Source organism: Geotrypetes seraphini, chromosome 2 (assembly GCF_902459505.1).
Source record: "Geotrypetes seraphini chromosome 2, aGeoSer1.1, whole genome shotgun sequence".
NCBI lineage: Eukaryota > Metazoa > Chordata > Amphibia > Gymnophiona > Dermophiidae > Geotrypetes > Geotrypetes seraphini.
In genome coordinates, this window is record NC_047085.1 from 137813854 (window position 1) to 137837025 (window position 23172).

General features: G+C 40.5%; 1 protein-coding gene across 13 annotated transcripts in view; it reads left to right on the top strand.

Moving 5' to 3' along the window:
- The window catches only part of ZNF521 (zinc finger protein 521), a 796659-nt gene that overhangs the window by 373643 nt on the left and 399844 nt on the right, over positions 1-23172 (top strand). The window contains exon 6 of one of the 13 annotated variants that reach the window (XM_033933837.1): positions 12566-12747. The exons of 11 other annotated variants lie outside the window; for them this stretch is intronic. In XM_033933837.1, the coding sequence (XP_033789728.1) occupies positions 12566-12627 (62 nt within the window). In that variant the 3' untranslated portion in view covers positions 12628-12747. Of the gene's footprint in view, positions 1-10663; positions 10917-12565; positions 12748-23172 lie in introns of those variants that run through there. One more of the 13 variants, XM_033933836.1, reaches the window with a different exon arrangement.

A 23172-nucleotide genomic window follows, 5' to 3' on the forward strand; every position in this document is an offset into this window, starting at 1 on the left:
CTATGCATTATAGAATCACGCTCAGCATTTTCCCACTGGACGTCTACACGATGCCTAACTTTCAGACGTCCTTTTCAGAATTTGCCTCTAAGACTGCACTGCACGTATGAGATTGACCAATAATTATGCAAATTTCAAATGCTATTAACCAAATTTTATTTTATTTTTAAGGCATGAGATTATAAAGAGTAATATTGGAAGAAGTATTTATGATGTTTACGGATTTTTTATTGATCTTTTTTTGGCCAATAATTATGAACTTCTAATTATCTATTTTATTTAGTAAAAGATCTCTCTTACCATAGTATACATTCCAAAGAGGTAAATGTGCTCCAAACAGCCACCAACAACTGTCTTGTGAAAACAGTGGCGAGCAAATTGCGAGTCACTGGCTGTGTACAACAGAGCACGCATTTACTACTGAGAGACCAGGCTGATAAAGAGGACAATAAAAAAGGAGGGTTTTCATAGTTCACTGCTGTTAAAATTGACCATGGAAAGCACACAGCATGCTTATATAGGAATAACTGCTGCTCCTTTTGCAATAATAAAAAAAATGTATTTTGCCATTGCCTCTGGATAGTCACTATTGTGCAGAACAGTGCCTGATATCTAATTTTATGATCAATTTTGTGCCATTTTCTGATATCTTCTTATAAAGTGTATGCATAGTGTTGTTGGCTATATGATGGAAAAATATCTTGGCTTGAAAATAAAAGGATAATTTAGCCTGCTGAAAAGAGCAATTGAGGATTGAAGCATTTCTGTGGTAGACTGCTTCAAAATTGCTAGCAATGATATACTGTTTTTGGGGATATAATATGGGATAAGATAATACAGCAGTTTACTAAGAGGTCAGTTTTCTTTTTCTGTAAAAAAGGTTTATCAGGAGGACAAAATAAAATATATTTAGCATGAGTCAAAAATGAATTGATTTGGTGGCATTTAATAATAATAATAATAATAATAATTTTATTCTTATATACCACCAAAGCTGTAATAGTTCGAGGTGGTTTACAATAAGAAGAGCTGGACAATCAGCGATGATAGGTACAATGTAAAGTCATGGAATACATGTAAGTAGAGTACTGAGAAGGCTTGAGAGTTTTTGGTTACAAATCAGTTAGAGTATAAAGAGATAGGGCTTTAAGAGATCTTAGGTTGCAAATATGTTGTACAAGTTTGTTTTTACTAGTTTTCGAAAACTTAGATAGGATGAGGAGTGCGTAATAATGTTACCCAGTCAATTGTTCAGATGACCTGCAGAAACTCTAAAGCAACTAAGGTACCAGAGGAACGCTCACCCTTTAGCAGCTGTTTTATGTTTGCACTTTTTCAGTTGGGAGAGGTTGTCATTATGTATATCGACTGTATGTTTATTGGTGTAAATTGCTTTATTTTGTCCCCCAAAATTATTATTGTTATACGCATTGAAAATATTTGATATTGCGTTTACATCAAAATTTTAATAAACTTGAAATTTATACTTGTCATTACGAGCACAACAGCTTCTAGTTGCTTGCCCTCCCAATGGTCCTGTTCTCTCGACACCTGGAGACACATTGGAGTATTCACTTTCCACTTCCATGTCAAGGATCACGTTTGTAGTATTCCCACTCATAGTCACACCTACCATAGGAAAGTCACTTTTGCATGTGTAAGTCTTTCCTTCACAGCTAGCATTATGTTTCTCAGCAGCAGTGATTCCTCTGGAATTCAGTTCAGTAGAACAAGTTAGAAACTCTGGTTCCAAAGGACAAGAGCAGTCAGATGAAGATGATTGCTCTGTGTTTGCAAGTGTCAATATTTTATCCTGTGAAAAGGTGAAGCCATCACAGATGTTCCATCCTCTTTGACATTGGCTGGATTACAATAACATTCATTCTCACACTTGTAACTATTTCATTTACCACTTTGATCCCATAAATCTGAATATATTGTTGGTGTAAAAGTATTTTGGGAAAGGTTCTTGCCCTAGTTGAACATTTATAAAGGAAATATTTTCTCACTTATGTTTTCATCTCATAGTCAACTCAGCAAACATAACTAAAATAAACTTTGTAATTTTTACTCAGAACTGCCATGAAAGGGAAAAGTAGCAAGCCTAGTTCTAGCACCCCCCAAACCAACACTTGCCGCTCTTTTGTATTGTATATGAAAAGCTGCTTTTAGAGACAATCCCACTTTCTCCTTAGCAGGTATCCACACTTGTCTTCAAGCATCAGTATTTTTTTTTTAAACATCCTCTGTCCCAATTTGAAGGAAAAAAATGTATCATTTAATCCTATATTAGTAATGTTCTCCTGCTCCCAAAAGCTAAGGTCCTTCTATAGTGATATTTCTGATATTAGAAATGGTCTGCATCCTACGTGCTGTCAGTATAATTTCTGATATTTCTCTGCTAGGACAGTATTATTTTACTAATTTTATTCTTGATATGTCATAACAACATAAAAACTGCACAATGCATCCTTGTGGCTGCGCTCACAATCACAAACATACAGTGCATCCATTTCTCTAATCAAGTACACATTCAAAAACTTTCCCTTGATCTCCTAGCCATGTCACCTTGTGGGGTTTTTTTTCTTGCTCCCCAGTTTATGGTAACCCCACTAACATGGAAAACACCTCACTCATGAAACAAGAAAAAACTGCAGACAATATGTACAAGATGCAGGCTGTGTTTATTATATCAAGTTTCAAGTTTCAAGTTTATTGGTTTTTTATACCCCGATCATAAAACAAATATCTGACCGGTTAACAATAAAATTTAGATAGGAAAGAAAGAAGTATTTAAATGTGTTTAGAGAAATTAGTGAGAAAAATAGAAACATTTAAGACGTATGGACAGACCTGACAGTGAGGGTGAGTGGGAAGGTTGGGAGAAAGTTACATAATCTTAGAAGAAATGAGATAGAGGGAAGGGATATAACACAGGTGCCTGGTATGAGTGATATGCTCTTAGGATGATAATTGGATTGAAAAAGAAAACAACAAGTGGACGAGGAAAAGATTAAGAATTGGTATAGGCGTCTTTAAATAGATAAGTTTTAAGAATAGTCTTGAATTTTGGTAATTGGCTTTATATTTATATCAAATATTAAATGCGGTCAATGATACCACCTTTTAACAAACCAAGGGACCCGATACGGTCCGTGTTTCGGTAATCACGCCTTCTTCAGGGGTCCATGGTTGATAAGGTTTTGAATCAAACCACAATTTAAATTGATAATGAACAAAAGCCTATGCAGCAATCAGATAAACCATGGATCCCTGAGGAAGATGTGTTTACCGAAACACGGACCATTTGTTAAAAGGTGGTATCATTGACCGCATTTAATATTTGATATAATAAACACAGCCTGCAAATTGTACATATTGTCTGCAGTTTTTTCTTTTTTATTTCTTTTCTTTTTTTATGCAGTTTTTTCTTGTTTCGTGTTTGTTGTTCCTGTACTGCAATCTTTGTTGGATTTTCCTTTGGTTTTTGCTTTTTAAACACCTCACTCACACCATCTTTGCAACCAGAAACAACTTTTTCTGCTGTTAAGAAAAGATAATTACAGACTCCAAGTAAAACACTTCACTATTTAACTTGATATAATTTCTCAGTACATGTATGTCTTCTTTTTTATGAGATGTAGTTATTAACAAAGGTCAAAAAAAATTATTTACATAGGAAAAAAGAGAAAGAAGAATAGAAAACCCAAGGTAGGAGTTCGAAAGCAAAGTGCTACAGTAGCCTTATGGAAGGGAGGTAACTGCTGCATTTCACAAACCTCCCATGAAAGTCCTACATCTTGGAAGCATTTGTCCATAAGGAAGGCTCTTAGAAGATATGTGGATCTTGAAGGAGGAAATCTCCTTTCTTTCTCTTAGTCCATTCTCTAGTTTTAAGCATCCTGGATTATTGTAACATTATGCAGTATACTTATCCGGGTTTCACAAACACTTCCATAAATTAAGCATAATCCAAAACACCGCCATCAGGCTAATATTCAACTTTAAAAAATTTGACCACATATCTCCTTATTATCTCAAACGTCCTTGGCTGAAAATGGAAAGCCGAGTTCTTTTCAAATTTGGCTGTCTCTTTTACTCTCCTACCTTACTAATCAATTTTGTTCTCCAGACCAGTTCGAACCACAAGACCTCACTTATTTTTTTCCTTTCCACCAGATTTGTGTCCAAACTCATTGACTATCAAGCTGCTTCAAGAGACCCAGTTTGGAGCCATTTAGTTTGCTCCTCATCCTCATATATGCAATTTAGAAAATCCTTAAAAACATCTCTTTTCTCAAAATAAGCAATCCTAATTTAAAATAAATTTCCCTATTACTAAAAATTATTCTATTCTTTCCTTTTTTTTTTATTCCCTTTGTTACAAATTTTATTTGCTATATCCTTGTAAACCACTTAGAACTGTAAGGCTTATGCGGTATATAAATAAATATGTTATGTTAAAGGGCAGGCCCAAAGACTTTAATGTTCCTTACTCAAAATTCTTAAGATTCTCAGCCATCTTATTGTAGAGAGTCCTTATAAAATTGTGTTGCATATTTCTCAGGATATTTAATGGATTAGTGAAATAAGAACATATAAGAAAGATAAGAATTGCCACTGCGGGTCAGACCAGTGGTCCATCGTGCCCAGCAGTCCGCTCACGCCCAAAGACCAGTGCTCTAACTGAGACTAGCCTTACTTGCGTACGTTCTGGTTCAGCAGGAACTTGTCTAACTTTGTCTTGAATCCCTGGAGGGTGTTTTCCCCCTATAACAGCCTCCGGAAGAGCGTTCCAGTTTTCTACCACTCTCTGGCTGAAGAAGAACTTCCTTACCTTTGTATAGAATCTATCCCCTTTTAACTTTAGATAGTGCCCTCACGTTCTCTCTACCTTGGAGAGAGTGATCAATCTATCTTTATCTACTAAGTCTATTCCCTTCATTATCTTGAATGTTTCAATCATGTCCCCTCTCAGTCTCCTCTGTTCAAGGGAGAAGAGGCCCAGATTCTCTAATCTCTCACTGTACGGCAATTCCTCCAGCCCCTTAACCATTTTAGTCGCTCTTCTCTGGACCTTTTCGAGTAGTACTGTGTCCTTCTTCATGTACGGCGACCAGTGCTGGACGCAGTATTCCAGGTGAGGGTGTACCATGGCCCGGTACAGCGCCATGATAATTTTCTCCGATCCCCCTTCTTAATCATTCATAGCATTCTGTTCCCCCTTCTTGCCACCGCCACGCATTGCGCGGATGGCTTCATTGACTTGTTGAATCATAATAATAACAAAGAAACTGTCCTTAGTGAATGCAATCTACATCTCAACAATATAATGTAATGATTAGAATTATAATTGGATGCATTCCTAAAATTAAAACCAAAAACTTTGATCGTCTTATAGAAATGTAAGGGTCATTTTATAAGCAACTGCTGTGTAAGTAGTGATATTTGCATGTATAAATAGGCTAGGTAGAAACTGCCAGGTGATGCTGCTCTTTGTCCCAACATATATCCTTGCAAAATTGATGCTTCTATTGCACATGTCTGCAAACACATGTATATATTCCTTCAGTCTCAGAAACTAAAATTTTTAAGGCATAAATAACACAATGAGTCTCAAAGCCAAACAAACCATCATCTGAAATATATTAATCTTAACAGCAAAATTAAATACAGTTCTAAGAAAGGTACCACCCCTATCCTTAATTTTAGCAGCCTTTCCTTGTACAGCACTGCTAGCTTCTAGCACTCCATCATGGGCAACATTTCAAGATGGCTCAACCTTAGTGCAGGTTCTTAGCTTTCATTACTTAAGAATGTGGTCCTGAAGCCTCCTCAGAGATGCTTCTCCATCTCTTCTGGCTTCCTTTCCTTTGGAAACCTCCTCCACCTCTCAGGAATCTGAAACTGTAACCTGCTGGCACACAGGGAACAGAACCTTTCAGCTCTAGATGTCACCTGACCATTCTTCCTGCTACCTTCTCTAAAGAAGAGTTTATAAGTCAGGCATGCTTCCTTGGCTCCACCCTAGCTTGATTCTCTGATTGGTTGTGCCTTTTTGCTCCCGGATTGGAGAACAGTCTGTGTACTTTAATTCCCAGGATTCTTAGGCACGCTGTTCCCTTCCAGGTTCAAGCTCTCTGCTTCCTGTGGGGAATTCTATAAATGGTGCTTAAAAATAGGCACTGAGAAAAAAAACATGCTGAGTACTATTCTATAAAAAGCGCTCCAGACCAATTGGCTTTAATGGAATAATGCTTAGTGTGAATTTGCACATCCAACTTTGGGCACTAGGAATTTGGCCTGCTGAAACCTGGTATAAATCTTACCTGGTATCCTCTAACTAGGGTTACCAGATTTTCTCAAAGGAAAATCCGGACCCATGACCATGCCTGTAGGCCAGCCCAGTTCTGCTCCATAAGAACATAAGAAATGCCTTCTCCGGATCAGACCTAGGTCCATCTAGTCCGGCGATCCGCACACGCGGAGGCCCATTTAGGTACTCCATTATGGAGACCCGGTTTTCCCGTAACCCTCAATATGATTAGCAAGAAGGTATGCATCCAACTTGCGTTTGAAACTCAGAACAGTAGTCTCCATCACAACCTCTTCCGGGAGAGCATTCCAAGTGTCTACCACTCGTTGTACGAAACAGAACTTTCCGATGTTAGTCCTGAACCTGCTGCCGCTCAGTTTCAGACTATGACCTCTTGTCCGTGTCACATCTGAAAATGTTAGTAATGAGGATTCCTGATCTATTTTGTCAAATCCTTTTAATATTTTAAAAGTCTCTATCATATCTCCTCGCAGTCTTCTCTTCTCGAGGGTGAACAATCCCAGATTCTTGAGGCATTCTCTGTAGCTCAATTTCTCCATACCTTTGACTACCATTTTGCCTGTGTCTCGCCCCCTAGCCCCCCCCCTCCTAGATGGCATCTGTGCATGCGTGGACATGACGCAATGATGTCACATGCATGTGACATTACCGCATTGCGTCTGTCACATGCGCAGATGCCCCTTTCCGATGCAATTTTGACGGGAAGCTTTTCAAAACCCAAATAAAGTGCAGAGTTTTCAAAAGCCATCCAGACCCCTGTCCATCTGGACTAAAAATAAATAAGTAAATTAAACAAGAACAAAGTACCCCTACATAACAAACTACAGAAACTCAAGTGTTTGTTTTCTTGGACTTTTGGTAGTATCAGCTATTACATTACATTAGAGATTTCTATTCCGCCATTGCTTTGCAGTTCAAGGCAGATTACAAAAGAATTGCAAAAAACATATTACATGAAGAAGATATCTGGTAATTTCTAGAGGAGATAAAGAGTAGATGAGGTTGCTTTGGGGAATCTGTAAGGTATTGGGAAGTGGGAAGGAGCTAGCAGTATTACGTCGTTTGCAGGAATTTCTTGAAAAGCAGAGTCTTTATTTCTTTTCTGAATGTTTTGTAGTCTGGGGTCATAATTAGTAGTTTGGAGATTTGGTTGTCGAGTTTCGCTGCTTGTGTGGCTAGGAGGCCATCATATAGTTTTTTCCGTTTGACTTCTTTGATTGGGGGGTGCGTGAATGGAGTGAGGTTTCCTATGTCTAGTTGATGTAGTTTGGATGAGGCGGTTGTTCAGGTAGGTTGGGCTGTCGCCGTTTATGGTATTAAATAGAAGACAGTAGAATTTGAATAGTATTCTTGCCGGAATTAGGAGCCAGTGTGAGTTGAGGTATGCCTCTGTGATGTGGTCATGTTTCGTTAATGTAAAGATAAGTCTCAGTGCTGTGTTTTGGATTGTTTGTAGTTGTTTTATCATTGTTGCTGGGCAGGGGAGGTAGAGAATGTTGCAATAGTCTAAAAGGCCTAGAACTAGGGATTGCACTAAGAGCAGGAATTGTGTTCTATCAAAGAATTTTCTAACTTGTCTTAAATTTCTCATAACTGCGAATGATTTCTGTATTGTTTTATTGATTTGTGGTTGCATGGTGCAGCATCTATCTATTGGCATTTCTAGTAGTTTTAGGGTGGGTTGAATGGGGTAATTGGTAAGTTAATTTCTATATTGGTTATGGTTGGGACTTTGTTATTTTCGAGGCGGATGAATTTTGTTTTGTCTGGGTTCAGCTTCAGTTTATGATCTTTCATCCAGGTTACTACAGTTTCTAGTGTTCAGTGAAGTGTGTCTGTTATTGAGAAGAACAATTGTTTTATCTTTGTTTACAACTTTCTTTTGCAATCGATGCTCATACTGGACCAATGTATTGCAAACTGTGTGCCGCTGCAAGATTCCGAGTGTAGGCGAATCAGCAGGTACCTCTCCTGATTTCTGTACCTCTCCACCAGCATAGTCATTTTAGGGTTAACAAGCTCAGGACCCCATCTGGAGGGCCTCCGCACATGCACAGACGTCGATGTGATCATGTCATACATGTACGTGATGTCATCGCATCTTGTGCACATGTGCGGAGACCCGCGGCTGCGAGTTTAGTGTGCTGCAGCTTGGAAAGGTTTGTGAGACACTGTACTGGACATTGACCTTGTTTTATTGATTATTTTTCAGACAAAACATATTTGACAGAGCATTTGTGACCCCTGAAGCAGGCAGCTATCTGCCAAAACAAAACCCTATTTATCTGTTGGTGCTTTGTCAATAAAGGAGTGTGTTTCACATTTTACATCTGTGTGATGGAAGTCCTTTGGTTCATTCCTACTTTTGTTTTTCTGTAATCCTCTAACACTGTGCCTAAATATTTGGACAATCCCTGACCTGCCCATGCTGCTCTTATGGCCACACTCCTTTTGGGTTGCACATGAGGCACTTGGGGTGCTCAGATGAACGTGAAAATCCAAATAATTACTAATTAACTTTAATGCCAATAATTGGTGATTAACATACAATTAACTAATTAGTTTATATACACATTGGGCTCCACACCCAAATCCTGGGCACTTAACTTTGGGCAGCCTATATAGAATCCAGGGGTAAGTGCTTAACTAAGTAAAAGACCCTCTTAGTTGGGTAACAGTTTTCAAATACAATCAACTAAATTATATAATACAGTTAGTTAAAATAATGCACAGGAGATAAAACCTCATTTTATTAACAAATAATAAACAAAAGCTCTAGCTGCTTCAATAAATGGTTTCAAAGTTAAAACTAAGTTGGTCAGAAAGCTAGGTTTTGAACTTTCTATGATAATTCCAACCTCAGATCCATAGATGATTATTTCAGCATGGTGGTGCTTGACCTTCCTGTGTTCTCTTTCTTGTAACTGCCAGTCTGCAATCTTGCATAAAAGGGGAGTATCAGCCTGCATTCCCCCCGAGACAATAGGGACAATGAAGCTTAATTAATTCACTTAGATACACCAGCACCATGTTGTGTACTGTATGTCTTTATAAGATAAATTTGAATAACAATTGAAAGAGTGTATACTCTTAATGTTGTTGATCCCATAATGACGATAATTTTTTTAAAAAAAACCCAAAAATAAAACAAAAATTCCAGTAAAGAAGTGAAATGATCAACATGAAAATTTTCAGGCTGCACACCCCTTATTTGCTATGCCTGTTGAATTCTAGATGTTGCTGACATCAGCAGAGAGATAATAAGCTTCATGAATATTTTAACAGATAATAATGTAGTACATTCCATCAGTGAGGAATAACTTTATATAAAGAGGGCTAGGCTTGAGTTTCCTAAATGCACAAGGATTTCAGAAAATGTTATACACTTTTTTTAAATTTTCCTTTCGAAGTTAGATCAGTTGCAACCAGGGCTTGAGTCTGTCACCACATGCATTCATATGAAAATCCCAGGAATATTTCCCCCTGGTTTTCTCCCAGCTTACTTTAGTTGAGTCATTTCAGCAACAGCCTTCAATTGGGGGCCATGTACTAAGCCTCCTTTTAGAATCTTGCAATCCCCAGATTCTAAAACCAGCCACTAGGTGTCGCCTTTGGGCATAAGTAGATCCTTCTCTCAGGTACGTTGAATACTGTTTTTGCTACACTTCTAACCCCATCTGATCCAGGGTCTAGAAGATCTGTGCTGGAAAGGGATCCTAGATTCTTCTGCATAGTAGTATGCAACAGTTCCAATAAACCACCAGGGAGCCAAGTGTATAATCATTTTTATGTGCGTGTGGCAGCATACGCATATTGCCAGACTATTATATAAGGAAAATAATCTATATGTATATAAGGCCAGTAGGCTGCCAACATTAACAAATGAAAAACATTTGGTGGTGCTATGTGAATGATTAAATGCTAGCTTTTGTGGGGGTGCGGGTGGGAGTAAGGGCGGGGGAGTCTTTAGGAACATTCAGTATGCTGTAATTCATGTGAATGACAGCTCAGGTTCCAAGGAAACAGAATGTGTCAATCAGCTTTCTTCAGACCAATAGAAATCTTTTAAGTTGAATATAATTTCATATGATATATTCATGTCTGGCAGTTTGCCAGTGCTTTAAGTAGCAAGGGAAAAATATTGGCTTTTTCTTTCAAGTTTACCTGATACTATGTTATCACTGCTCTTTGTATTCCATGAAACTCAACATCCTCAGTTCAGAATTTTAATGCATGGGCTGCACACAGCATCTGATAACTTAAAGTGAACATTATCAAGATATGTTGCACTGGATTTTGTTGTTTTTTTTTTTGTTTTTTTTGCAGAACTAGGAGAAGAAAGATCTCTAAAATCTATCCAGTGCCTTTCATTGGCTTTTATCCAATTTGGTAAAGAGAGAGACTGTTAAGACAGAAAACATAATGTTTATTTTTTCACTTTCACAAAGCTTCACAGTCTTCAATATAACAGAAGCTTTTTCACAACACAGACTCTTGGCAAGAAGTTCATCATACAGACAAGGATTATCAGGTTGCTACCCAGTACAGACAGAGAAATGAGACAAGATAAACATGTCTGTGTATTGTATTAAAAATGCTGGAAACTCTGGTCTGGTTTCATGAGTTGGATGGAAATATGATGAAATCTGGGCAGTTTAATACTAACAGAAAGCTACCCTCGTGTGGCCAATACTGGCTTATTTGAAAAGCCCATAAAGGGTTTCAGCATGGACCATACAAAAGGGATACTTTTTCTTTAATAGCCATCTGTACAGGAGAGATGAGATGTGGGCCAGGTCATCTCTCCTCAGCTGTCATGATATTAACGTAGGTAATGGAGCAAGCTCTCCGTTCTGCTGGGTGTTGTTTTTCATAGATGTTCATTGATTTACACAGATAATTCTATTTATTTCATACACTTGGTCCAAGCAAACCAGGCAGAATAGCAAATACTGAAGCATTTTGAATTGTTTTATCTTGGTTGTTTTGTAATGTAACTTTTGTCTAAACTGGTGTCACACCTACTGTGCAGATGGCTGCATGATTTGTAAACCAGCCAAAACATTTAAACAAATGTGTGGTCTGGGAATAGATTAAATAAAGGACAAAATTGAGTGTGGACCACAAATTCTAATAATCAGATGATTTTAAGTTGTGGGTAGTGTAGAGAGATGGTGACAGCGATAGCAGGGAAAGCTTCCCAATGCCAGCAAGGTGCCTCACAGATCTCAGGATGGAGTCGCAGGCCTGGTAGGCCTTACTTTGAGAGCTGCACATTTGCTGTACAGCTGGTAGCTCTCTGTGGGAACATCAGATAAAAACTTATGTAAAATGAGGTAGTACAGCTTAATATCAAATTGTTTGGCGAGATCTATAGAGACAGCAGCTGAAAACAAAATTCACAACACCAGTAAAGCAGGCTGAAAAGAGGGTATAATTATCTGAAGTTATTTGGGTAAACAACAATTTCTAAATATATTTTAACAAAGTGGGGAGGAAAAGGAGGTTACTCGTAATTATGTTATTCCAAAGAAATCAAGATTACCTCAGAAAATATAACACTATGCTTTCTTTATTTGATTATACCAGATGTCCAGCTACCTCACCAGTGCCTGCCAAAAATAAAAATTGATAAAATTATGTCTTTTTAAGGAGAGTCAACTCAATAAGTGTTAACTGAATTGAAAAACAATAACAACAGATATGCATATAGTGAGAGTGGGTGTCAAATATAGCTTCTCCTGTTGTGCATTTGGGGAGCCGATGAGGTTTCATAGGTCACCTTTAGATTTATGCCTATGATAGCAGTAGCTACCTGCCAAGATTGCAAGGTATCTTACAGCTCTCAGGATGGAGCCTTTGGCCTGGTAGGCCTCAGTTGGAGGGGTAGACATTTGCTGTACAGCTTGCAGCACTGTATGGGGCAGCAGTGTGGGCTGTTAGGGAGCTGGAAAGGAGACAAGCATGAAATTTCCTCTGACCCTAACTCTGTTTTTCTGAGCTTTTGGCTGCTGCTCAGTTTCTTAATAATAATAAAAAAAAAGAAGTAACAATCAGGCACCCTTTAATCTGTGCGCGATTACCAGTGGTATAAAAAGAGAAGCATAATGAGGAAAAATGCCTCGTTTTGTTGCCTTCAAAAGCCAACAAATTGGAGTTAACTTGACAGGAAGTGGCTTAATAATTAGATTATTTATTTATTCCTGACACATATCCTCCTGTTACTAGTCTCAAGAGACCCTGTAGATGATCCGATTTTCAAGCTGCCGTTACTTCGCTGTCTTCCATGAACAAAGAAGTACTGTCTATCAGTCAATTAAATGCACTCTTTACGCCGAGCCTGAGACGTCCTCAATGGAGAGAGCCCTGGGACATTGTGGCTGATGATTCTTTTCTCTGTACTGTACATCACACTCTCAACTACAGTCCCCGCAGAGCTGGAATAAAGTCATGCATTAAAATATCACTTGTTGATTTGTTTGCTAATGAAGAGCCATTGAAATGCTGGTCTGCTTCTGTGGCAAAATAATTTTTAAAGGGCTACTTGTTTGCATACTGTATTTTGTTGGTGCTAAATGCTTTATTTAGGCTTTACAAAATCTAAGTCAACAAATTAAAGAAAGAATCAGAGGTGCATGATTATATTAGTTTACTTGCAACTCGCAGCAAATGCTAGAGCAAACACAGTGAAAAAGAAAGAGATTAAGCTACCCCCCACCCCCAGTCCATTCAGCACGAACGGTGCTAAGCTGAATCTCTCCTCTTTTGCTCTGTTACTAGCAGCACATTGGTTTTTTTTAATGCAGTTATGGTGCAACATTAACCTTTTCCTATCGTAATAAATCTTACATTACGCTGGTTCCAATCGTAATTATTTTAGCAAAGTTTTGTATTATTCACCGTTATCATTTATGGCTATTGTAAACATTATGGGGGTAATAATAAAAAAAAAAGTCTAAAAAGTATCCTAAATGGCTACTTGGACGATCAAAAAGCCTGAGCGTCCAAGTACCCATAACCAAAGCTGGTTTTTAGACGTATCTAAAACCAACTTAGGCCTTTCCCCTGCCTCTAAACGCACAGAGAGAAAAGAGGTGTGTTTAGAGGAGGGGAAAGGGCGGGCAGTGGGCGGGAAGTGGGCCGACCTACACCTAGCCGTACAACAGGTATAACCAATACAGTTTAGTCGGTACTTAGACCTTTTTCACTTAGACAAAATAAAACCAGGTCTAAGTGCCGAAAAACGGGCCGCTGAGCTGATGGCCGCTGGCGCCATCAGTTCAGCGGCCCGGCAACCTAACCATCACGGCAGGAGAGATGCCTTATCTCCCTTACTGCGATGCCATCACTTCTACCCGAACTGCCATGACCCGCGGCAGTTCAGGTAGAGGAGTGATGGCATCGCGGTAGGGGAGATGAGGCTTCTATCCTGCCGCGATGCATCACTCCCACCCACACACAACATCGGGGCAAGAGGGAGCTCAAGCCCTCTTGCCCCAGCCAACCGCGGCACCCTCGACACGATCGGGGCAAGAGTGAGCCCAAGCCCTCTTGCCCCGCCGACTCCCCAACAATATCGGGCCAGGAGGGAGCACAAGCCCTCCTGGCCCTGGCGACTCCCTCCCCCCCCCCGCTAGTTGTTCAGGCCAGGAGGGAGCCCAAACCCTCCTGGCCCAGCCGATCCTGCCCCCCCCCTCCGACAACATCGGGCCAGGAGGGAGCCCAAACCCTCCTGGCCAGGCGACCCCCTACCCCCACCCCGCACTACATTACGGGCAGGAGGGATCCCAGGCCCTCCTGCCCTCGACGCAAACCTCCCTCCCCCCAACGACCGCCCCCCCAAGAACCTCCGACCGCCCCCCCCAGCCGACCCGCGACCCCCCTGGCCGACCCCCACGACACCCCCACCCCCCTTCCCCGTATCTTTGGTTTAGTTGGCCGGACAGACGGGAGCCAAACCCGCCTGTCCGGCAGGCAGCCAATGACGGAATGAGGCCGGATTGGCCCATCCGTCCCAAAGCCCCACCTACTGGTGGGGCCTAAGGCGCCTGGGCCAATCAGAATAGGGACTTAGGCCAAAAGGAGACTTAGACGCTTTTTTTGATTATGCCTCTCCACGTAAATAAGTCATAAGTCTGTAAATTCAAATATTTTGTGTTCCTGGCTCTTTATTAGTCTGTTTATCCATTGTCTGTGTCATTTTTGGAATATCCCGTCATCCGGGACACGCGATAGGAAAAGGTTAAACACATTTTTTAATTTAGATTTTACCCTAGTATTCAGTGTTTATTGAGGCACCATTGTTCTTTTGATGAACCATTACTATTAACCCAGTTCTTCACCTTGCTTATTCCTTCCATCAAAATATTTTCATTTAAAATTATAGATCATTCCCATTCTCTTCCACATTAGTAACATGTTGGTAAAAATGGACTGCTCTTTGACTGGTAAGGATTTACCTGCCTGAAAGTCTGATGAAGGACAGTAAAATGATTTGAGACCCATTCACTGATCTAAGCAGTTGGTATATGAATTAGAATATAGGAGCTCAGTAGACAAGAACTGTTAGTGCATGGCTATATATCCTGTTATAGAGGAGATAGTGGACGGGCCATTTGGCCTTTATCTACCATCATGTTTCTAGGGAGTGGGTGATGGGTGGGGAATGAGCATGGACTATAGATTTCAGTTAGTACATAGTACCTTAATAGAAGGCAGTATCCACACTATCTGTAAGTATACATATCACATGATAAAGCACTTTGGGGATAATTTTGTATAAGACGCTGGTCTAAGCAGCTGCCTAAGAAGCGGCTGAGAATTGCAGACTTGCGCCCTGTACAGAATCGTATCTAACCTTGCCTAATCACCCCGATTCTCTAACCAGCACCCATGTCACAGGCGCCGGTTAAAAAAAATCATGCCTGATCCCTTGCCATCAGTTGATTGTGGCAAGGAAATCTCCCTTCTGTGATCAACTAAACGACAGTGACAGGAACAGTTGAACCCCCCCTGTGAAGTTGGCCGGCAAGAGGGGATGCCCACACCCTCCCACCACTACCCCTGAACCCCTTGTGAGGGATGCCCACTCCCTCCCACCGCCACCCCTGAAACCCCTGCGAATGTTCGTGGTAGGAGGGAAGCCCACTCCTTCCTGCCCACTCATCCCCGGAACTTCACCCCCAAGCCAATACCACCCTATCCAGGGTCCCCCCACCCCAACTGTAGACCCCCTTGCACCCTCCCCTAACCAGTAGATACCCCTGGCACCCCCGCACACGCACAAAGCCCCAGTACCTTTTAAGATGCACTGAGAAGGTCTAAAACTTCAGTTGGCCCAAGGTGCTTAAGGCCCCTCAGAGCCTTAGGCCCCTCCCCAGTGCATCCAAGAATGCACCGGGAAGGAGAAGGACTGCCATTTTTAAGTGGAAGGCCTACTGGCCAGAGGGTGTATACATCCCTCCTGCCGGACTTTCTTTTTAAGAGCTTGGGGGGGAGGGGGTGCAAGAGATGTTGGGGGAGTCTACCAGTTAGGAAAGGGCCCCAGGGGGTATGGATGGGGGGCCTCTGGAAGGGGGGTGTCATTGGGTGGGGAGAGGAATTCAGGGGTGGTGACAGCAGGAGGAGGGAGTGGACATGCCTCCTGCTGGGGGATTTGTCAGGGGGTTCGGGGGTGATGGCATGAGGGAATAGGCATGCCCTCCTGCCATGGACATTCCTCGCAGCTGCTCTACTGATCATGGCAGGGAGATTTCCTTACTGCGATCAGCCTAGTGGCTGCGTCTATTTGAAATGTAGGCCCTGTCTTACAGTTGTTAATCAGATCTTTACTACTTAAGTTTGATTGTATGAAGTACTGTAATCTACCTGTGAACCGCAACAGTCTGTATTATATTTGCGTCCTTTGTTTGAATGTTGTATGCATAATATTAGGTCTGTCCTTTAATTTATAATGGAGTTCTTCTTTTTATATGTAAACCATTTTGATTTGTTGCAAGCTTTAACGGTATATCAAATTTTAATAAACATAGACATATATACCTTCCTCTGGAAGATCACCTAAATCAAAAATTTCTGGTCTTGGATTGTGATCTTCAGCAGTTAAAGATAAGCTGGCTTCTACAAAATATATTACTGAATGAGAAAGGAAAGGTGAATAAAAAGGGGAAAAAAACAACATGTAATAATAAAGCACTTTGTCTGTGGAATATCTATTGTAGATTATTTAAAATTTATTCTCATTTTTGTCATTTCCAAATTTACGGGACTAAAATAACAGAAACACCAATTGGATTAAGAGCTGCCCAAGTCCAGTCCTCGAGATCTACTGGCAGGCCAGATTTTCAGGATATCCACAATGAACATGCAGGAGAGAGATTTGCCAGCACTGTCTTCTTCGTATTCATTGTAGATATCCTGAAAACCTGGCCTGCCAGTAGATCTCGAGGACCGGACTTGGGCAGCCCTGGATTAGGCACTTTAGATCCCCAAGAAATCATAAAATATAATCAGGGAAACGTGATCCAAAAACATATCTGACTAATGCTCATTAGTCATGTTATCCCAAAAAAAGATTTCTGATGCAGTTGGTGAGATTATGAATTGGCTTAATCACATGTAAAGATTTTTGTGGGGAAAAAAAATAAATGGAAAGAACAATCTCTGTCTTTTGTTAACTAAATCCTTCACAGCTTACAAAGCTCTATGGGCATGAGTAGACCTTCCCAACTCCCACAAAAAATATATTTGTAAGGCCTTTCAATAAGTGGGTAATTTCATAAAGGATTTTCTGTAATGTAAATCCTGTTTTATACTTGGGAAAGGGCTTTTGTATAATAGCACAATCATTCCAAAATGGCACGAAAGAAACATGTAAAAAAGCACATGCATGCTGGTACACACACATCGTTTTTGGAGCAGGTGTACATTTGTGCATTGGTATTTGCCCACTATTGAGGCCTGAACTCCCTGCCCTTTTTTATAAAGTTACATAAGAGCTTATGTTGCCTTTATAAAATAGGCTTAAATTAGGCTTATTTTTGGATGTCAGACATAGGTGTCCCCCAGGCTTGTGGAGGCAATTCTATAACCATGCACCTCTGTGTGAGTGTCATCTGTTCTATAAAGGAAAATAAGTACATATTTTAAATACTAGCATAACAGGTAAAATGCATATTTCTAATTTAGGCATAAACACGTACATTAGCCACAGAAATGGCATAAATGCTTGTGCCTAAATAGCTGAAAATTGGCTTCTAACTGTGCCTTGCCTGGACTTTACCCATATGGATGTCCACTATACAACTGCGCACCAAACCATGTAGCACTATGGTATAGAATAGTGCATAGCTGGAATATGTGCACTTAATTCTCTTATGTGGTCATTTATTTATTTCAAGATTTAGCCTGTCCTCCCAATGGAACCCAAAATAGGTTACAAAAATATGCATAATCAAATAACAAAAGAAAAACAAATTCCATGAACAATATAAAATCCTAAGAATAAAAGATAAAAAAATACAATCATATAACCTTACTAAAATTTACATAATTTCATAAAAATCACATGAGCTATCATTGAAAAATACGGAATCACCAATTTTCCTTTTAATGCGGTGATGCCTGCGGTACCCCAGGTGCTTCAGTTCTTAGCAGAGGGTTTGGATCTGGTATGGCCAATAGCTGATCTTGTTTCCATTTGACATAATCCTGAGATAAGGAAACAGTGCTATGGTTAATTGGGCTGACTGGCAAGATAAAAGTATTTTGGTATGTTACTCAGTTTCTGAATGGGGATGAGTTTAAGGCTTTTGAGAAGCTGAGGCAGTAGTTTGGTTTGAGTGTTCAAATTTTACTGTTGGTTACAGTTTTGGCATTGTTTGAAAGATTGTATGTTATTAGGGTTTGTTCAGAAGAGGGATACTGGTTTGTGAGATTTTTGTGTGAAGTTAATTGGGCAGAATAAAAAAAACCTCAACCGTGCACTAAAAGTTTAAAGGGGTTAATCAATGTATGGCGTAGAAGCACATTTGAGAGCAAGATTTTGGGGCATCAGTAGGGAAGGATGCCTGTGTGACTTTTTGGAAAAGGGTTTGTAGGCCTACCCTCTCGACTTCAGTGACACAGTCCCTCTTTTATTGGACACTCTATACAGTATTATAAAGTGTCACAGTTGTAAAAGGGGGGGTTGGGTGTTTGTTGGTCCTGTTACCTGGAGGTGGGAACCTTTCAAACTATGTTATTTGCTTGTTCTTGTGTACAATTGTTTTGGAAATCTGTGCGGGAAAGAGTTTTCGGTATTTTTAAATTTCATATTCCAGTAACTTACAGACTGGTTGTTCTGTGGTCTGGGGCCTTAGCTGCAGTGTTAAATAAATCAGAGGCTAACCCCCTCTTTTACTAAGGTGCACTATGCTTTTTAGTGCGCGATAAATATTAGCACGTGCAAAACAAACGCTAAACGCTAACGCGTGCATGTTATCCTATGGACGCGTTAGCGGTTAGCACACACGTTGATTTAGCGTGCACTAAAACACTTAGTGCACCTTAGTTATAGAGGGCCTAAGTTATTTGATGTATTAATGGGTTTAGCGATTCAGCAAATTTTAACTTGCTGGAAGAATACTGTAGTTTTGAACTTTCAGAGTGTGCATGGTGGAATGCTGTTTGTTTGGTGCGTTTGCCATATTTTTTTTAAAGTATGGGGTTTGTTGGATTCTAATAGTCAGACTGATGTATAAATGTATAAAACCTGGCTCTTGTTGGTGCCTTGGTGAATGTGGGGATGTTCTGTTACTTGTGATTTAAAAAAGTTGATAAATATTATTGAACTGTAAAAAGTAGAGTTTTAATAGCTTTCTTAACTCCCCTAATAAATCAGTATTCTGGTAATTTTTGAGCATATTGCCCATTTTGTAGAATTAGCACAAAATATCTTACTTTCATCATGAGCAAGTTGAAGAGACTAATTCAAAGTAGTATCAGATTGGAATTTGTGTCTTATTCCTGTGGTAATGTTCTTAGAACAAGCTTAGAGGTGCTCAGTAATAGAAAATGAACTTGAAACTCATTCATTAATTGGTGATTAATACACTTCAGGATTAGTTTAAACAAGACCCTGCCTCCTGCCCAGTCAAGTATGCTCTGGTTAATATCTAATTATCTGCACCTCTGTAGTTATTATATCTTAATATTTTGGATATGATAACCAGAGAGCTGAATATAATGTTAATGAGATGAAACACATAGGAGAAATTAACCAGTGACCGTCATAATAATGTTTTTACTTGCAGCATTTCTGAGCTTGGAACAGCATATTGGTATTTCAGAATACAATAAAGCTATGCTTGTAGTGTGCTGGTGATTTGTCTGGTCTCGTATAGGTGAGCAATGGATTCTATTTTAGAGACTTGAAATGTGAGCTTAGCCAGAAAGAATGGGGAGATTGTAATAAGAAACTGCTGTACTTTAACTGGACCATTTATCTATCTATCTATATATATAAAATCGGAGGTATGTATGTGTGTGTGTATGTATGTGTGTATGTGCCGCGATCACGCAAAAACGGCTTGACCGATTTGAACGAAACTTGGTATGCAGATCCCTCACTACCTGGGATGATATGTTCTGGGGGTCTCGCGGCCCACCTGCACACGTGGGCGGACCTACAAACTGAAAATCATATTTCACCCATTCATGTCAATGGAAAAAATGTTAAAAGCTGCCTTTCTCCCTGTAATTCCAAAAACAGCTTGACCGATTTGAACGAAACTTGGTATGCTGATCCCTCACTACCTGGGGTATGTTCTGGGGGTCTCGCGGCCCACAACTCTATGTTGCTTGCTCAAGGGTGGGTTCACCCAAGAATTTATATGTTCTTGCTCCAGGAGGTGAAACTAAAAATTTTGTTTATAATCACGTTTTGCGTTAGTTGTACTGTATTCATTTTGTCAAATATTTCACATTATAATTTGAATATTGTACTTTTTATTAAGCTGTAAAAAAATAATTTCATTCACCACTATAAAGTATCTTTATTTGAATCCATTTACAGTGTTATTGCTATAATTAAATACCCGTGCAACGCCGGGGCATCAGCTAGTTCACGATAAAAATTTACCTTCCATCGCGTGTGGGTGCACATACTTGCGTTTATACCAAAATTTCAGCTAAGCGCACTTACGTAAATATGTGCATATCTTATAGGGGTATACATGGGTGAAGTCTGGGAAGGGGGTCCCACTTATGCACTTGCTGAAACTTATAGGAAAATATCTCTCTCATTTAGGCTCTTGTACTTGTGTCATCTTGATGGCTGGTTTAAGTGCTCATGCTTAAATTATAGGCACATATTTTCACGGTAATGCTAGCACTTTATAAATTAGGTTCTGCCAGATGCCCTCTGGATGTCTCTCTATGGGAATTTTTTAAAAAAAATAAAAATAGAGTTTCCCCTTATACTATCTTTAAATACCCTGTAGGCTTTACCTGTCTAGAGGCTGGCAAGGGATCCTGAGACTACTGCAAAACTACCTTCCCTCTTTCCTATGATCCTGGACTGCCTTTGAGCATGTATCCTGTGACGCTGCCGGGCCCGTGGGTATGCTCGGCTCCGGTCAACGCTCAGAACAGCCTGCGTCCTACGTGCTTCCAGAAAAGCTGGAAGTCCTGCTGGGCACACAATCCAATGAGGAAGCAAAAAGGATTCCAAACAGTCACTTTCAAAATAAAATAAAGTCCCACTTTATTGTGGCAATGCAGCTTGAACAAGGTTCAGTTCATTCTTTCCCAAAACATAAGAAAAAATGGAACAAAAATCAAATCGAGTTGAAAAGCAAACAACCAACAACTCACACCTTCCTTGCAGGTGATACAGGTATGTAGCAAAGTGTAGTCCCAATCGTTCTGCCTTTGGCAAAATAGGCAGCAACCAACTATCACACTTTCTTTATAAATGAAAACAGTGTGGTGTCCAAGTCTAGATAAAAGAGTGACTTGGCCCCAACCAACTTAACTGTAGTTGGTGGGGAGGGGAGTAGCAGAATCCACTAACTTTACTCTGTAAGTAACAGAATGCCACAAATGGCCCCACAATCCCAACCTAGGATATTATGTGGATTCTTCCCCAAACTACCTCCTCAGGCACACAATCAAAAATTGAAACTTTTCTTGCTTTCAAAAGAAAAAACATAAACTCAAACAGTCCAGCATATTGAAACCTAACCCAAAAAGGTTTCACTTTCAGGCACCTAGTAAGGAGCTCAGCACTGCTCCCTTACTTCTCACAGGTGCAAAGAGTTCCCCAGGAAGAAGCCTAAACGATTGCTAGCATGAGCATACAAACAGAAAACAACCAGCAATGAAACTTAACTCTCTTCCATAGGGCAAGCTTCTGTAATGTTGGGAGTTTCTAGGCAGTCCATGAGCTCTGGTTCTGCTAGCTGGTTAGCTTCAGGGTCAGGGGCTGGATCCACCATCTCAATGTCCTGGTGAAGTTGAGGTTCAGGAGAGCTGTCCTGCAAACCTCCTTCCTGGGCTGGCCCAGGGCAGACTGCCTGCTTCCTCCTCAGAGCAGCCTCTAGTGCATTGAGGCGACCACGCCCTGTTCTCTGAGGGGGAGGGGCAGCCTGCAGCTTCTGCCTAGTTTTCCCAGAACTTCTAATCAGGTCCTGCAGCTGGGAGTTAGCTGAGTGAGGAGGAGGATTCTGTGGCTGTTTCAGGCTATTACCCTCATAGTCCTCCCCTCCCCAGGGATCTGTAATCTGGGTTTTAAAGGGGAATGCAGAGTTTTCCCTATTCCTGGACTCTAGCCTGCCACACTGATTAGCTCTTTTAATGGCTGGGCTAGGTTTAGCCAAAGCCTTACCTGGCACAAGCCGAGCTTTAGGGCTAGGGTTGTGACAATCCGAATCCCAGGTCTCTAAACTCTGCTTCAAACTGAAAGTCTGCAACTGCACCTTGAACCCTTTCCCCTCCTACCTATATGAGAAAATTCCCACACAGGTCTCATCTCTTACCAAACTTATAAACTCTGCGCTACTTTCAGGCCTATTCTCTGCAGAAATGGGACACATTGCCCTGTCCCCACTACTGAAAAAATCTGATCTAGACCCCTCCTCACCTTCTAACTACCGCCCAATAGCAAATATTCCCCTCCTGACCAAGATGCTAGAGTCCATCATATCTACCCAATTCTCATCCTATTTAGAGAGATTCTCCATTCTCCTTCCTTACCAATATGGCTTTAGATCCAACTTTAGCACCGAATCTCTATTGGCCTCATTAATCTCAAAGGTTCAACAACTTCATTCTCGTAATAAGTTTGCCGTTCTTCTACAATTTGACCTTTCTACAGCATTTGACGTTGTCCATCACGATATTCATATTTTCCAACTTTCTGAGATTGGCATTAACTCTACAATCCTAGATTGGTTCTCGAAATTCTTACGCTCCCGCTCTTACACTGTTAATATGAATGGTACCTCATCCTCTCCTTGGAAACCGACTTGTGGAGTCCCGCAGGGCTCACCTCTATCCCCTATTCTCTTCAACATCTATATGTCCTCCTTGAAACTCCTCCATCTTTTCCCCCTGGAAACACTTTACACTTATGCAGACGACATCCTTGTTCTTCTCGAGACCGACTCAAACCTCACCAACCTCCCTGAGAACATATCCTCATGTATAACAAACCTCCAATCCTGGGCCCTCACCGTACAAATGAAACTGAACGAGTCAAAAACAAAACTACTTTGACTCGGCCCAAAATTAGATCAGCTACCCACCCTCATCCCACTGTCCTCTGGCACCACATTGCAGCTTGAGTTCTCTAGCAA